At 45.9% G+C, this 17,890-nt stretch overlaps 1 protein-coding gene across 1 annotated transcript in view; it reads right to left on the bottom strand.

The window, feature by feature from the left end:
- INSR (insulin receptor) overlaps positions 1-15,582 on the bottom strand; it is a 55,851-nt gene extending 40,269 nt beyond the window's left edge. The window contains exons 1-2 of the mRNA XM_065658987.1: positions 15,259-15,582; positions 6,862-7,413 (exon numbers count right to left, since the gene is read on the bottom strand). Of these exons, the coding sequence (XP_065515059.1) occupies positions 6,862-7,413; positions 15,259-15,337 (631 nt within the window). The 5' untranslated portion in view covers positions 15,338-15,582. The remainder of the gene's footprint in view (positions 1-6,861; positions 7,414-15,258) is intronic.
- Between the last annotated feature and the right edge of the window lie 2,308 nt (positions 15,583-17,890).

The following is a 17,890-nucleotide window of genomic DNA, read 5'->3' as shown; positions in this document are numbered from 1 at the left end:
CTTTCTTTGCAACTCTTGGGGGGGGATTTCCTTCAAAGCACCTTCTTCCTCAGAGCTTCCAACCTCTCAAAATGCCCAGGAGGCAGCCTCTGGTCAGGTACACAAGAAAGCACGTTCTCAAGTGAAGCATTTCACACTGAGGATACTGAGCTAGAAGCAACTTAGTACAGAGCATCCTCTTCCCTGCCTGTGTCCTTCTTCTCTGTAGCAACTGTGATCCTATTTTGAAGAAGGGAGAAGGAAATTTCACATTAGAAAGCTTCTCGGACATCAACAGGTGCCGATTGTCCTGCCCTGTTCATTCAATTCCTTTTCAAATCCAGATTCACAAGGAAGCCAGACTCTCCATGTGAAAACATTACACTCGGCCAACATTCAAGCACCATGCAGAGCCAAAGTTAATTCTCTGTTTGTTTTAAATGTCACAAGCCAAAATAAAAGCAATGTTGATGACTCTCCAACCATGTCAGCCCAGACACAGGGCCCCCCAGCACCATCAGCTAAAAAACCTAGATAAAGATGATGAACACACACAGTTGTCATCTACAGCATCTCAGTGTCGAAGCCACAGTGATCTGCTTTTTACGCTTATGCAGGGCCACAAACTCTGGATCAAAGCAGCAACCGAAATAACTACAGGCATGGACCAAGCATCCAACATCTTATTTTGTTTTCCAGCTAACCAAGAGCCCTAATAAACATCCCAGCAAGTTCATTCACATCCCTCCAATAGGAACTCGTACACAATTATAGGATATAATTGGGAAGCATGATCACTGAACTTGTAACCAGCTATTGTTACACGCTGAGGAAGGGTTAGTGCTGCTTCCTCCAGTTCACAGTGGGTTATTCACCAACTCTGTCATTAATCAAAATGTCCTGAAGTCCTCACCCTTTCAGTTAGAAACAATCTTTGCAGTGGTCACACCTGGGGCTTTTTGCCCTTTTTTGTGGTTTTTTTTAACCACAACATTTATTTACAGAAGTAATCCCTGTCAAATCCCATTCCTGGTAAAGATGGTTTGAGAACCTGGCCAAGTGACATGTTTTGGTTGGGCTGCTCACACATGCTGAATACACTTCTGTGTATGGACTACAGGGATGCTGGCGAGGGACTCTTCATCAGGGACTGTAGTGATAGAACAAGGGGGAATGGGTTCAAACTGAAACAGGGGAGAATCAGGTTAGTTACAAGGAAGAAGTTCTTCCCTGTGAGGGTGCTGAGGCATTGGCACAGGGTGCCCAGGGGCTTGGAGCAACCTGCTCTAGTGGAACGTGTCCCTGCCTGTGGCAGGGGTTGGAACTGGATGGTCTTAAGGTGCTTTCCAATCTAAACCAGTTTGTGATTCCATGATTCAACAGTTCACAATCCCTTCAAAGCCTCCAACAACAAACATGTCCAGTTTGTTCATCATAAAATGGAAGAATACTATATTATCACAGGCAGATGAAATTTCTTTTGCTTTGTTTGCCTACATCTGCAAAGGGGCAGGAGAACTGCATTTGATTTAGCATACTTTTACAATTAAAACCAGGTTCCTCCAAGCCCCTGTGTCCAACCTGGCCTTGAACACTGCCAGGGATGGGGCAGCCACAGCTTCTCTGGGCACCCTGCGCCAGCGCCTCAGCACCCTCACAGGGAAGAGCTTTTGCCTGAGAGCTCATCTCAGTCTCCCCTCGGGCAGGTTAAAGCCATTCCCCTTGGCCTGTCCCTACAGGCCACTGTAAAACATCCTTCTCCAGATTTGCTGGCGGAGAAAAGCTTTACTTTACTGGATGCTTCTTCACAGCCCCAAGTTTTGTTTGGCTTTTTTTAAGGTAAGCAATATAATCTTAAACAGCCATTTGTATGGAGGGATGTATCCACCTCTTTTCCCCCAATTCCGGGCTGTGCCTGACCAAGCACCATAAATCTCTTAACTACTCCTAATAAGCTCAAGTGAATTAGTTTAGGATGTCTCAAGCATCACAATAGCCCCAACCACAAGCACTACATGCACTCAATAAAGCTGTCGCTTGGCAAGGTTCAGAGCAGACGCCCCAGTGAGATTATCGGGTGTCAACTTCCATCTGGCATTTGTCAGAGCTAGGAAAAGAAAAAAGGCAGCTCTTATCAGATCTCCAAAGAAAAGGAGCATTTCCACTTCATGTGGTAGCAACTGGAAACATTTCTTTTGTATTGGAAGCTTTAAAAATATCTTGCCCTTGAGGCTGGTGAAGTCTGTGGAGTGCTTCAAGACCCCTTTCCCATGCTAAGGTAATGAAACTAAGCTCACGGTGACAGAAATTCCCAGCACATAAAAATCGCAGGAAGCTGTTGCTAAGTAATATTTCTACCTAAGTAAACATCACAAAATGTTTCCCACACACACCTCTACATTTTGTTATTCAAACCTGCCCTGGAAATGTTCAGAGTCGCAGAATTTCTCTGGCACCCATCTCTTTAAAAGCACTTGGTGCTGTTTCACGGGAGTTGAAAGATATTTCAGGTTTTGTTGAGAGACATTTCTGAGTGCTTTGTTGTGTTGCTTGCACTAGGAAACAAAGAAAGGTACTAAAGCTACTCTTAGTTCCATACCTGTCCCAGAATTTTCCCTGGATCAATCACAGGAAAATTAAAGGAGAGATTTTGTGGTAGCCCCAGTCCTCAGGCCTGCTTCCCCAACGTCACAAAAAAGCCTGGACAAGCATCATTATTCCCATACAGAACCTTTCTTTAGCAGCTCCTTTGCACATCAGTTACTCCAGGTTGTCACCCCTTCTATCAGCTCTGTCATACCATCCTCTTCAATTGGCTTAAATAGTTTCATATACTTCCTACTTTCTTTCCATGCAACCAATTCTAGATTGCAGTAATTAAGAGATACAACTTTTGGTTCTACCACATAAAGCAAGATAATAGATTAAAGAAGGAGTCTATGGACAAGCCTGAAATGGCCCACACTCTTAATAACCCATATTTCCTGGTAGCGTGAAGTCCCAAGATCAAGAAGATAACAGATTCCTACAAAGGTTTCATTCAGGATGAAAAGGAGAACTGTAATTTCATCATATCCTCTAAGGAACAAAGCCTATATTTCAGATATCCATCCTTATCTTCCAGGAATGCAGCCCTTCAACACTCACCAAGGGACTGCCTGATGTTGCAGATCATTTTCCTGATCATTTTGATTTAGCCATTCTACTTTTCCTTCCTATTAACTTTCTCCACCTCCAGATGAATTAATCTGCAAGTTAAAGGCTGAACCTGCCTTTATAATTAGACTGTCAAAAATATCAGACTGCTTCAAATCACGTATGGACAGCAAGGACTGACTACAGAAAGAACAGGCAGGAACTCCTAGCTCAGAAGGAATTGTTCCTTCCGCAAGTGCTGTGACAAACCCGCAGCATTTCTATTACATTCAAAAAAAAAAAAAAAAAAAGAGTGGAAAAAAATGCAAAAGATGAAAATCACGTTTGGCAGATGCAGACTGAGGGCTCGGACGTGGCACCTCCAGCATTTCTGTTGTCTGCATTCTTCAGAGCAGCCGGTCTGCATGAAGATGCTGCTCTCAGAGAACGACATTATCTCAGCAATACAAGGATGTATGTAAAAAACCCACCACATTTCAAAAGCAGTGGCTGAAAAGGTACAAACCCTCCAGAACAGGAAAAGCACTCGGCTGCCATAAAAACTAGCTAAACCCAAATTCCAAACAGACTACATATTTCCCTCCTTTCCTACCCAAAATATACCATGAGCTGGCCTTAACTGAACCGACTTGCTTTTCACACCAACATAAGTGATTTAGCAAAGAAACCTTTCAGGAAGCATCCTGACCAAGCTCAGCCTCTGGTGCACCCACCTACAGAGCTCTGCACTCACACAATATTGAGTGTGTTTTCAAAGCATGCAGCTGCCCACAAATCATTTCAGTTCCTCCCAACCGGTTTCATCCACAACCTTAGCTCCAACATCTGTAAGAAGATCCTTTACTCTGTTGTCTTGAACACGTTATCACCAACTGAAAGAATTTCTGGGCTAGAGTTAAGGCTGCAAAGATGAGTCAGAGCCTTGGATGTGTGCCTTAGAGAAAATTATATGCTATATAACTAAAAGTTAGTTTTGGAGTTAACAGAGATATCTGTGCTGATTAAAGACATATCAAAGGTGCATGATCAATACGAGATGTGGCAGGGATAACGTCAAAGGAGAGATCACAGAGAACAGGCAAGGTCAGGGAATGGTGTGGAAGAGATGGGGGACACCCAGGACCACACTCCAATCCCAGCTGTTGCCATATCCCTTCCCATTCACACAAGGCCAGCAGTGCTCTCGGGTTAGACAGCATCAGCTTCCCATCCAGAGATGGAAAACAGAAAAACAGCGAACAGGAGATACTACCCCAAAGTTCTCTGAAACAAACCAGAGGCACAAATAACTTGCAGTAAAACAGGCAACACAAAACCCCAAACTTCCCCCACGAAAATTAGACTGTAATTGCTACATTTTATTCCAGCATTGGTTAAAAGACAAAAAGCAACAATAAAAAAGGAGAATACACCTAAAACCAGAGAGATGGGAGAACTGAGCACAGCATCAGCTGCTGAAGAGTCCCAGATAAGCAGAAGAAGTCCCAGAAAAACGCAGAGGGAAAGACTTCATGACATTAACACCCTCAGTCCTGAGAGCTGCTATAAGGCTCTTGAGGCTAAGGAAAACCAAAGTACAATTCACACAAGCCCTTAATAATCTCGACAAAACAATTATGCAAAGGATACATTAAGGCTGGCACAGGAACAGAGAACACAGTGATTCCACTAACAAGTTCTCTAAATAAATGTCACTTCATCTGCTGGAACTCTAAAGGCTACTCAGAGTCTAAAAAATGACTCAAGCTGTTCTAAAGTAATTTTAAGCATACAGGCAGGTGTTTCAAGGCACAATGTAAGACAGATACCAGCTCGCTGAGAGCACCAGCTACCAAGAAATAAAAGTACAAATCTCTGCATTCAAAACAAAGATAAGTGTGGCTTGTGAAGTGGTCTGGAAAGTGCACACCAGTTACAGCCAAAGTATGTACGAGCATTGCTTCTCTAAATCATAGAATCATAGAATGGTTTGTGTTGGAAGGGACCTTCAAGCTCATCCCGTTCCAACCCCCTGTTATGGGCAGGGACACCTTCCACTAGGGCAGGTTGTCTTCTACAAGGACCTCAGAAAAACCAGATGGGAGCATCAGCATACAATTACTTTTGAAACCATTTTCCCATTCAAATTTCAATTTCAAATTCAAGTCCAAAAGACTTACTAGGCTGGCTTCCTTAGGCACCTGAGCTAAGATGGGGTGTGATACTGCACAGGTTTCCTCCAAGAAATTTAACTGCATTTGTACAACAGGCTCAGGAGCTGAGATTTCTGCCCCAAAGGTTAAAATCTTACATTCCTACATGTTTCATGCAAATAGACAGTCATATAAAGCAGAGAAACCATACATTCCAGTCTGCTGCAACGCAGCCCCACAAAATTCACAGGAATGAGGGACATTATGAGTGGTCTAGCCACTGAAAAAGCCTCAGCTTTAACCTTATGAAAAAGCTGAAAACAGAAAACATGAACACATGGTTTCGGCACTGATAATTGTATGCCAAAAGAGTTTATGAACTAAAATGCTTTATAACCTTGCTTTTCATTTAAAAAAAGGCACACATACAAATGTTTGCATCTTCTTGCTCATACCCTGTTATTCTGGTGACAAAAAATGACCACTTTCTTTAAAAGGAAGCCAGACGACTCTGGGGTGAGGAGTAGCAGAGGGGAAACCACATTAATTTCATTAGTTTATGCATACTGGTAGGAATTCCTTCTCAAATTTGGCACTTAGCACTCAGAGTTGCCCTTTAAAGCTTGGCAAGGAATTCTCTCCAGCCCACAAGTTTCCTAATTTTGTCTTAGGACACACTGCTTCATTCGGATGCTCTACCTCCAGAAAGACAGACGACTCTAAATGTGTCAGTTTTACCTCAATTCACTTTGCTCCCTGTCAAGTCAGATTTAACATAAATCAAAGTAAATATATAATTAAAGCTAAACTTAAGGTCAGCTCCAAGTTTGGAAAAAAACAAATCTGTATGAAATGAAAAGAAATCCTAATACAGTTGAAGAACTGGAGTTCAGGGGCTGCAACAGCAGCTTGCCTTCTGAACACAGCTTTTCCCCTGAACCAAAACCCCAGGCTCAAAGCCTAGCTATTTCATCCCCCCCAGGGCTCCTGCTACAGGCAACTCCTACCCAGGTCCTCTCTTGTTCTTCCCCTTCTCCCTTCAGGTCTGACTTGGCTTCCAGCATCTTCCTTTGTGCAAACGCTGCTCACTCATCCACTGTCTTTCTTACACTTTCATATGGCAAGAAGGTTTCTGTAAAGATGTAACTGCACCTCTCTAGAGCTGGGTTTATTCCACAAAGACTTTTCCCCGCTGTTCTGTATCCACCTGCTGCAGCCTTTCAGTCAATTGGGACATTTATTTAATCCCCTACCCAAACCCCAGCAGAGATACAAATACCACTAATTACTGCACAAGATACCAGTCACACTCACAGCCTGTTTCACTTGGGAGCTCTAGGCAGTCCCTGCCTTTCCAGAGGAACCAAACGCAACCTTTTTGGATACATCATTCACACAGGTGAAAGAACTGCTGAAACAGCCCCATCCCGAATGTTTTCTCTTCCCCTGTTTAAACATCAGTTTTCAGCCTTGCTTTGAGGAGCCTGTGCTTAAAGGTAGAAATTAACAGGTACCTAATAGCTCTCCAATAGACCAGACGGGTTAAAAAGTGACAGCAAACCCATAGTTGATGTACATCACTCTGCAGACTCACCTCTCTGACAGCGATCGTGCGTCCAGCAGCGTTCAATGAAGATACCGTTTATCACAGTAGGAGGACAGTTGCTCTTTCCTTTCACAGTTCCTGGACACACATCTCCACACTCCTCTTTGTCATCCTTGTTGGCCACGATGTAATTATCTTCTACAGAATCCAAAATCCTCGACCAGTCAATTGTGGACAAGTAACATAATTCATTGTTCTTCTCAATCCGCACAGCGCCTCGAGTGATGTTCATCAGGTTGTAGAGGCCAATCTCCTTCAGATGAACCATCTCAAAAATGACCAGCGCGTAGTTAAAGAACAGATGAGTTCCTCGAATCACAGTGAGGTTGGGGAAAAGTCCCTTTAAACTCTCCAGACCGTACACACGAAAGAGAAGCAAGTAGTCTGTAATCATAGTGAGCTTAGGAAAGCTGAGCTCACGGAAATCTTCAGGCTTGGTTTTAAACATCAGCAAGATCTGCAAGTGGCCCTCGATGACAGTGCAGTTCTCGAGCATGTTCAGCCGGGTCAGATTGTTGCGGATGTCCATGCTTCTGCAAACTGGGAGGCAAAGAACAATGTTATTTATGCCTTTATAAAAGGTAATTGTTTCAGCTTTCTGAATACACAGTTTTATCCAACCACATCGCAATGTACAGCTACACTTGGAATATGTGCCCAGATGCTTTTCAGTAAAGCTTTAAGTGTTAAGAAATAAACTGCAAGGAACATCCCCTGGTATATGATTACAAAACAAGAATGAAAGTATTTCGCAACTTTTTCTGCCATCTTGAGTGTATCACTTCTATCACGACTGCACTTGTAACACCAGTCCTTAGATGTCATCTGGCATTTACCAAAGTAAGAGATGTCTATGCAACTGAGTCTGTTTTCTTTAGATAGTTGCCAGTGACACACCTACCTCATCTCAGATTGTGCAATTAATGCCAGTGGATTAGAGCGAGTGATTTAGAATGGTTCCAGGGAGGGGAAGATAGGAAAAGCATAATGGCTAGGAAATGGTGGTGCAGAAGAGAGCAGGAAAACCTGGCGTTACACACATGCAAGACTACAGCTCACATGCTTGCCCAGACTTTGCTGACAGGAGTAATTTACTACACCAGGAATTTTTGTCCTAAGCATTCTTTTCAGTGTTTGGGCTTTTTTGTTGTTGTTTTCTCAGGGTTGCAAATCTCCCTGCCTTGGCTATCCAAATAGTTTATTTAGTAGAATCGGTAGCTCAAAGAACTGGCAAAGTGAACAAATACATGAAGCATAAATTAGAAGGGAAACAGAACAACAGGAGTCCAGGTACCAGCAAAAGGAAAAGATGGGAAGAAAGATCTGAGTAGGAAAATGTTTTTTAACTCTAAGCACAGGTAAGAAATGAAGAAGGAAGTTTCTAGCCCCATTCCTGCATTGCATAGCCCATGTAAGGAATTCTCTCTTTTGTGTATAGCGAGAGCCCCGTCTCCCTCACCCCTTAAGAATTAAAAGCACAATATCTTTACTGGTTTTGTCACTGCATGTAAAGCTCTCCACCTATAAAAACATCACAGCTTCAAGAAATCACCCAGCAACAACCAGGCCTTACAACACTGATTTGGGAGACTGACGTTTAATAGTTATGATTGACTCCTCATGGCTTTATACAGCCCACTGCTGTAAGGGTTAACAATGAATCTGACGCAAATGTCTTCATGATCATTCAAACTTTTGCTCCAGAGCAATAAAATAATATAGGATTTGAAGCAGTGTTATTGCCCAATGGGATTTTTTGGTATTATATCCAGGTTGTTTCATAAACTGCTTTCTGAAAGAAGCAGCTAACACATGCAGAGCCTCCAACACCAAAGATGTACTTTTCACAAATGCGAAAGGAAACCTGACGACCAGCTTGCAGCAACCTCTTTGCCCCATGAAAAACTGCAGCCAAACTGGAAGTAAGCCAGGAAGTTGTCTTGCTGCACACCCCATGGGCTAAAAAGAACCGGGAGAGCAACAGATTCAGTTGAAGTACTCCAAATATACAATTTAAATCACTAGCATAGGTATTTCCAAGAAAAACAAGCATGTGACAGGGCAGGCCAGTGGTTTCTTCAGGGAAGGAGAAACAACGGGAGGACAAACAAAAGTCAGACACTGACATCTGATGTACAAGTCACCAGTGCAGCTAAAACTATCTAATAAATCCAAAATCCAGCATCTTGGTTCCTACTTACTTCTTGCTGGGCAGACAAGGTAAAACACAGCATGCTGAGGTGGTACCCATGCCCAGTTGCTGTATCACAGCATGAAGTACTACCCAGAGTAAACTGAATGTATACACCTGCCCTTAAGGAAAAAGAAAGGTCAAAAAATACAGCTCAACTCTACAGACTAAGAATTACTTCCAAGAGTAAAAGCTTGACGCTTTATTGTGGCTCAAGGCCACAAAATGCATATATACACTAAGCATGATTACCTCAGTCTTTCATCATTTCGACTAGAATTAGGTAAGTCTCTAGAAACGGGCCACCAGCTCGTCCCCAGACAACCCCTTCATCCCTGCTCAGCTCCATGGAAGAAGAAGACAGCAAAAGCTTGAGTCTGTATGGAAAGAACAGCAGTTTGGTACAAGTCCTCCAGTTCTGTGCCTGCATTTCAGGCTACGAGCATCCTGAGCAACCCAGTCTGAAAGCACCATCCCAAGGGGTCAGCTGCTGCATCAGCCCCACACCACGCATCAGAAGGTTGGGTGCCAAGCACCAAGGAAAAGTGTGATCCTCTCTGGCCAAGGAATGGATAAGCAACCAGCAAGGTGTAACAGACAGTATTCTCTGCTTCTGTCTAGCAACAGGCTGATCCTCCACACTCCTAGAGCTCACAGCACTCACCACCTCCCTATATAGTCAAAATAAGTCAAAGTTACGCTGCTTGTGAGTCTGACTCATATCCCTGCAGGCTTCTAGAGAACACTACTAACACAAGTAGTGCTGCTCCTGGTCCAAATGCCCAGAAAACTGCCTGAAAATCATAGAATCCCAGCCTGGTTTGGGTTGAAAGGGATCTTAAAGTTCATCCAAGTCCAACCCCCTGTAAGGGCAGGGACACCTTCCACTAGAGCAGCTTGCTCCAAGCCCCATCCAACTTGGACTTGGGCACTGCCAGGGATGGGGCAGCCACATTATTACATATTTATTATTAGGAAATAAACCCTTTATTTGGTACATTTCAATAATCAAGCCTTATTGCAGTTCTTGACTGCACCTGGAACATCAACCATCAATTGTTTGCATTTTTTGCATCATTTTTGCATATTTTGCAAATCAATCCATCACGTGTTTGCCTTCTACAACTGTTTTTGTGGGTTTTATCAACTCTATACTCCGATACACAACACATTACTTGTAACTAGTGGTGCCAGCACGGACCAGATAGGAGATTCCACACATCCCGGCAAACCAGGATGTGACCTGAGTTATTCAAACTCTGCTGGTTTAAAACTGAGCAACAGGGATGTAATAAACAGGCACATTATCTGCTGTGCTTAAGGGGTTCCACCAGCGGGGGCTTCTGCACAAGTCCTTTTCATGGAGAGCAATGTCAAATGCTGATGTTTGCTGCTGTGAAAACTTCGGAGGAAATCAAATCAGGATTTGTTTCTGAAATAAACCAACTAAATAAAAGGCTAATGTCATTGTAAAGCTACAAGGTTTTAGACAAAAAAAAAACCCTATTAGTTAAGAACTATTTTTCATGTTCTCCTTCAGTTTAGTTTTTAACTGATAAATACCACAGGATCTGAGCTCCTTGCTTTTTTACCACCTCAAGGAACAGGAAGAAAAATAAGGAGTTAAGAATACCCAAACCAAAATATGGGTTTTTGTTTTTTTTTTTTTTGCTGGAAGGTTCTCAATCTTTTCATGCTTTTGAATTGCAGTTTGGTATCTTCTGTCACGCAGTAGCTGCTTAAGTCACCCCATAAATTTATTGTTACCAAGACAACAAGAAGCAGTTTTAAGCAAAGTAATAAGCGTTTTTCCACAGCTCCTCTCAATTGTATTTCTTCTGCAGGGATGGGGGAATTAATGAACGCTTCAGTAGGAAGGCCAGGCAGGTTTGATCCCAGGAGAAGGCGAGCAAAGCTGAGCCATCAATTATAATATAGACAACCTGGTTTCAAAAAACCCACATAAATCAGCTTTCAGGAAAAGAAAAAAGCTCAAATTGCTTCCCCAGTAGTAGGCCCAAAGCCACTCCTGTTCAGACTCCTGGCAAAACCTCTACTAATCATAAATTCCTAAATGTGAGCAGAAACAGGCTCTGCATCCAGCAGCACGGTGCCAGGGGAAACACTCCTCCATCCCTAAGTTACCCAGCTATTCAAAGTAACCTAAAAAACACAATCATTACAGACATGTTTCATCAGACCCCCAAGGAAAAAAAAAGTTGCCAGGCGTGCTTTTTAAAGACAAGCAACCAACCAAATGCAAAGCTGCCAAAGCCTCTTGAACAAACTGGTTTGGTAACAACCTTCAAGTCCTGAATGAACAACCTAGATCTGATGCCAGAGGTTAGTTTTCAAGATAAAGGCTAACACCAGGGGAATAGCTGGAACTTAAGCCTTGTTTATAGTAAACCATGGGGATACCAAACCTTAATGATTCACTGCTTCAGAGCTCTGGCCCTTTAACAGTCAAGACAAGAATACTGCAGCACTGTGCAGGAAGATCACATACCATTCAAGAGAACTACTGGTTAATTCTGCATTTTTATAGCATCGGTTGCCTTCTTAAGTAACCAAGTTATTTAAGAAAGAATCACGCTCCCTTTGGTCAAGGAAAAGCTCTGCAATTCTCTGTAAGGCTGACTTTTAGAAGTGGTATTAGGAAACTAGAAAAAGGGCTTTCAGCTGTTTCTTAGGATAACTGCTGAAACAGGAAAACATCCTGTTAAGAGACAGGTTAGTTAAAGGTGACTAGTCCCTCAGTAGAAGGTAAGGTAAGACAGCTTCCAGCCCACCACAGCAATGAATGAACACAAAAATACCTAATTATCAAATATGAATTTTTAAACTCCCATTTTCCATCTCAGTCACTTAGATCTGAGCCAATGAGGCAGATTGAGACAAGGGCTCCAAAGTGAGCCTGACTAAACCTCCAGCCCCATTTAACTGCGTCTCAGAAAAACAGAGCTGCTGAACTGAGGGCAAACCTCTAGTGGAGGTGGCAGTCTTCAACGCTAAGAGCCCCCATAACCTCAAGGTCTGGCCTGGTTTGTGGCATCACTACATTGTCCTCACTCAATCCAAAACATAAACAGCTCCTACTGCTGTGCCTCCCATGCAAAGATACAGGCAGTGAAGTGACAGCATCCCAGGACCACAGGAGATCACTCAGGGTAATGGGCAGGAGTCAGTGCTGCCAGACCTTAACATTACTTCAGAGAGAGTAGGAACAGGTTTTACACATCACCAGTATCGACATAATTTATATTCCACATGACAGTCACCCCAAAATTGACCTCCAGAAAGCTTATGGGGTTTACAGAGTATTCAGAGAGGCAGTTGGTGTGCTACCTCTCTCTAAAATAGCAAGAGGGCACATCAGGACAGCCCATGGACACGGTTGTTGCCTAGTTTTGACAGAGCCCTGCCCTGCTGCACTTACTCTTTCTACTTTATACTCTTGGGAGCAAAATTTCTTTCTAGATTGAGTCTCTGAACATCAAACATTAACACAGGGTTGGGGTGGAACAAGGGACCAGTTTCTTAACGAGTTTATGAGCATAAAAAAACAGCTGTATGAGCCAGAAAGAATAATTACGAAGTCAATTATCTTAAAAGGTTATTACTACAGAAATACAAAGTGAAATTTGTCCCACCTGATGATTAAGGTAGAGAGGGCTCAGCTAGATTTCTAACTCCCACTATCAGCAGTACATGCGCAGCACCCAAACCTTGGTAAGAAGTGTAGAAGGGGAGGAAGTGTACTCTAAATTCTACTGACTGCATCGATTAGTTCTCTACTAATCACTAAAGGAGCACAGAGCTGCTCAGCTGGTAGATGCCTAAAACTAGGTGAGGTAAATCCCACCCTAAATACCACAGAGAGCGAGCTGACATGCACGAGTCGTGTGTGAGATTTATGTCAAGAAGTTGCATTATGTTTACACACAGTGAGGAAAAAAACCCCACACAAGCCTGTTTTTCGTCACAGAACAAGATATCTGGGTCTTCATTTTATGTGCAGGTCAGGTCTCCTCTCTTTAACCCCTGCTTCTACTCCTCTTGGTAACTTCTGAACTCACCAATTAACTCCAGTCACACTTAAAAGAGGAAGCGAGTTCTCACGTATCATGTTTCAAAAAGGCTTAGGGAAACTGGGGATGGATTAGGGAGGGAAAACTCAGCGCCTCCATCCAAAGGATGCTTCAAGCGTGAATTCAAACCACCCACCCAGTCTGCCTCCAGAACCACCTACACGCACGCACACCACATGCTGCCTTCCCCCAGCTTCTTACCTGACGCTGTCTAAAAGCAATAAAGGGCAGAGAATGACACAAGGCACAAGAAGACCTCCGTGTGGCTGGGCTGAGGGAGGGGGGATGCTGTCACTGGAGAGCTGCGCTCTCATGGGGCATGTCTGTAGAGAACACAGGACACAAATCTCCAAGAAAGCAGACTTCATCAGTTCTGTTGCTCAGGGAACAACTTGTTTGCTTATGCAACTCCTGTACGTGCATTCACCCCCGAGTCACGCTGCTGCAGGCCTCCCTGTTAGCATCGTGTTTTCTGCACTGTGATCCGATTGTTCCCAGGACATGGAGCCAAACCCCCAAACCTTCTGAATTATGGCCCTCACTGACCAAATTGTCTGCAAAATACTTGACAACTTATTCGCTCTGCATGAGCGATATAAAAATACCCTACCCCAAGTTGACTTGAACAACTCGTATATCGCTCCCATTTCTCCATCCATGAATTGCTGTGTATTTTCCTACCGCACAGTAATGCAGCAAAGATTAGGGAGTTACGATCATCAACACATTTACAACCCAAAAGCGTGCTGATATAAACATGATGTAAATAGATAAATAAGATGCTTGGCTGAGGTAGTAACAATAACGCTTTCAAATTAGGAACTGCTGGAGTTGAGCACATATTTATTATTAGTGCTGAATGTCAACTACCTTTCCCATTTCTCTGCTGGTAAGGGGCAGGTTTGTACATGATCACCAGCTGGAACTTCCCTCCTGAGTTTAAACCATCCCACCGGCTTTTTTTAAGGCTTCGACCATAAAATGTATGAAGATGTGGGGTGTTTTGGAAATACAGAACTTGTCTAGTTGCTGTTAAAAAGAAGCTGTCTTAAGGGTACAACCTGCTTTACCCCTTGAATATCACACATGTCTCAAAAACACCCATCAATGCATCATCTGCACTTGAACCCTTTCTCTTGCTATTGCCTTTTCCAATGGGAAGCTAACAGGTAGACCATGGGATTGTCTATGGAAGAGACAATTAGTGCAGCCAATCAGCTCTCTTACAATAAATACTTTACCTTTGTTAAAAAACAGCTGCCAAATTCATCCAAAATTAAAACCTGTAACCAGAAGAATTCCCTGAGCAAGTTTAGTTACTGTAACCCATCAAAACAGCGTTACGAGGCTTAAACTTGTGTCCACTCGTGTGGATTTAACAGGCTTGTGACCTCCGATACAGCATCTTTATATCCCTACCCTGTGTGCGACAGCACCCTGTTTAAACACCGATCCCTGCCCCACGCTTCGTCCCCCTTTAATACCCTAAAAGCAGTCCTGCGGTTAAAGGCAAAACCTCCCAGGTCACGCTGCACCTCCCCAAACCCCTCCAGGACCGCAGCCGGGCGCGGACACAGCTCAGCCCGGTCCCGGCCGCAAACCAGGGAGGGAACGGGCCCCCTTCGCACCGGATTCCCGTCGGCCCGGGGAGAGCGAGAGACTCGGCCGCTCCGAACGCGCCGGTGAGCGAATCCCGAGCTGAACCGGGGACAGCTCCAGCCCTTCCCGGTACCGTCCCAGCTCCAACCCCGGCCGCCGCCGAGACCCCCGCTCTACCCCGCAGCGGTTCGGGGCCGCGCACGCCGGACCCGGGGGTGAAGGTGACCCGAGCCGCTCCCCGCGGGAGGGCTGCGGGCCCCGCGCCGCAGGCCCCGGCCGAGCCGCCTCAGCCACCGGCCCCGCGGCGAGGCCTGGCGCAGCCGCCGCCTCGCCTCCCCCCCCCGCCCCGCAGCGCCCCGGGCAGGTACAAAGGGTAACGGCGGCGGGGCCGGGCCGCTCCGCGCCTCCCGGCCGCCTCACCCCCTCACGCCGCGGGGCCGCGGCCCAGCCGCCCGCCCGGGCCCCGCCGCCCAGCCTAGGCCGCGCCCCCAGGCCCCTACTCACTCTCGCCACGGCTCCGGCCGCACCAGGCCGCCAGCACCACGGCCACGGCCAGCACCGCCGCCGCCACTCTCGGTCCCATGCCCGCGTCGCTGCTGCCGCTGCTGCAGCCGCCGCGGCTCGGCGCGTCCCGGCGGGGGCGAATCAGAGGCCGCGGGGCGGGCGCGGGGGCCGGGCCCGGCTTCGCATCGTCGGTAAAAGAGCGGGGTGAGGCGCCGCGGCCCCCTTTATAGCGCCCGGCCCCTCCCGGCCCCTCTGCGTCGGCCCCGGCTCCAGCGGCCCCTTCCAGCGCAGGCCGGGCTGGCGGCTGCCTCTCCGGCCGGTAAACAAGGGGCTGCCCCCGTCAGCTGGGAGCGGAGCGGGGCGGTGGCAAGAGGCGGCGCGGAGCCGGGCAGGGGACGGGACGGGACGGGCCGGGGGAGGGGCGGCGGCGTCCACCTGCCGGGGGCGGCCCCGCCGGGGGAAGCGGCCACGGGAGGCCGGGGCCGCTCCTCCGGGTATGGGCCCCGCTCCGCACCCGCGGTGGGAGCCGGGGAAGCGCCGAGCGAGTTAAGCCGAGGAGCAAGGCACAGCGGCTCCGCGGGGCAGCCGGGAGCGGGGCTTGTGCCCCTTCTTCCTCACCACTGCTCCTCCTCCTCCCCTCAGTGGAGCGTTTGGAGAGGTTGGATTGCCCCAGGGACCCGGTAAACTGAGCTCGGGGAGAGGGCAGTGCTGCCCGAACGGTGCCCGCACGGCCGCGTCCGAGTTACAGTCGTCTCTCTGCAGTGGGGTTCAGTACTTCACGGAGCCATAGAATGGTTTGGGTTGGAAGGGACCGTCAAGATCCTGCAGTTCCACCCCCCCTGCCGTGGGCAGATGCCTTTTCCTCCTTTTTTAATCACCTCTGCGTTTGCAGTCATGCTAAGCCATGACAGCATGTTCCCTGGCAACTTGCAGTAATTTTATCTGGCGCTTGCTTTCACCCATTTCTGCAAGATAGCGAGTGATAAACTACTGGGATAAAGCTTCTTTAATGCAGAAGCGCTTGGTAAATAGACATTCTTCTTTCAGATCTATTCCGCGCCATCTTCGGCTTACAACAGATCTCACTTTTGTATTACATTTGTTGCTCAACGGGCCGGGGGCAGCCCCCCGGTTACCAACAGCTCCCTTCGCATTGGTTCCTTTTTCTAGACATGGAATTGCGTTAGGAGAGTTTGCACTATTTTAAATACTTTGGGTTGCTTTTCCATTTAAAGAATTGCTGCAGTTGTCACAGGGATATGACATAGCTGTGAATGGGAGGAGGACTGCTCTATGAAATCACATCTATTTTGGTATGGGGTCACTTTCTGACAGTCTTTGAGGTTTCCCAGTTGGATGGGGTGAAGTCCATGGCCTGATTCCACTAAATCACCCCACTGTGATTAGGTGCGCCGGTACCTCTGTGACAATAACTACATCTTGCCATTTGCAGACTATTTAAATGCTTAGCCGAAGGGCCCTGCTTAAGCGGGGATGCTGCCTCTGTCATCAGTGCAGCTCGAGAAGATGTGTGCCTGGTGATTGAGCCCGTTGGTGCGTCAGAGCTGCCGTCATGGGAACAGATCCCCCCCCTCCTCCGGTTGTGTTCTTGCTGCCATTTTCTCCAACGTGCACTCCTCCTTGCAACTCACAGGCACAGCAGGCTCAGAACCTTACGCCGGAGCACTTCAGGAAGTAAAAGGGCAGTTAGGAATGGAAGTAAACAACAAAACTATGTGTTCCCTGCTTGCAAATTAACCTGCTTTATGACTATAGGCTTTGCATAAAGCAGACAGCACCAAACATCATCGAGACGGCTTGGGCTGCATGGAATTTATAATGTGACTGTAATAGCAACCTACTTTTGCTTACTCACTTATGTTCTTGTTGCCTTTCATGTAATAATGATATCAGCTTACAGATTGGCACAGGAGGATGAAAGGCTATGGATTTATTATCCTTCCCTAAAATGCTATTTTTAGTTTCTAATTACTGATTAAGAACATCAGGGTGCAATCTTTCCGGCATCTTTCCCATACGCTCACTGCTACATGTTCCTCATGCTACAGTACACTAGGTTTGCAATCAGATAAACCAACAGTAGCAATGCGGGCGCGAAGAGGCTAAGCCAGCACCTGCTTACTCCCCTTTTTCCCCCAATAGCTGCACTGCGGTCTCTTAAATCAGAAATTAGAGCAGAAACTACTAAAATCACTTGTTTAATACATTAGATACGACTTTCTTTGGCAACATTCACTTTTCCTTCTCCCCGCCACAGATGTTTCGTGGTTTAGTCAAAATAACTTATAACTAAGCAGTGGTAAGTGCCTGCTATGAACTGTGGCACTTACAAAGTACTGGGGTTCATTTCTGAATCCTCCTAAGAAAATAAATACAGACAGACTTGAAACAGAGGGTATCTACCTTTCTAACCCCACAAAGACTTAGTGGTTTTTGGTTTGGTTCATTCCTTACTTAAATAAATCTCATCAGTATCAACTGCCGGGGAAGGCAAGGAAAATGGGTATGGAACTTCAAAATAAGATTCGGGTTTCTAACCTTTAACATTTCGTCTCTTTAATGCAGAAAATGAGCTATAATTACATACCTGATCAGTGCACACTTGCTGAAG

The sequence above is a fragment of the Lathamus discolor genome, chromosome 21 (assembly GCF_037157495.1).
Source record: "Lathamus discolor isolate bLatDis1 chromosome 21, bLatDis1.hap1, whole genome shotgun sequence".
NCBI lineage: Eukaryota > Metazoa > Chordata > Aves > Psittaciformes > Psittacidae > Lathamus > Lathamus discolor.
Note: the sequence above shows the minus strand (reverse complement) of the source record. Positions and strands in the feature narration are given on the sequence as shown.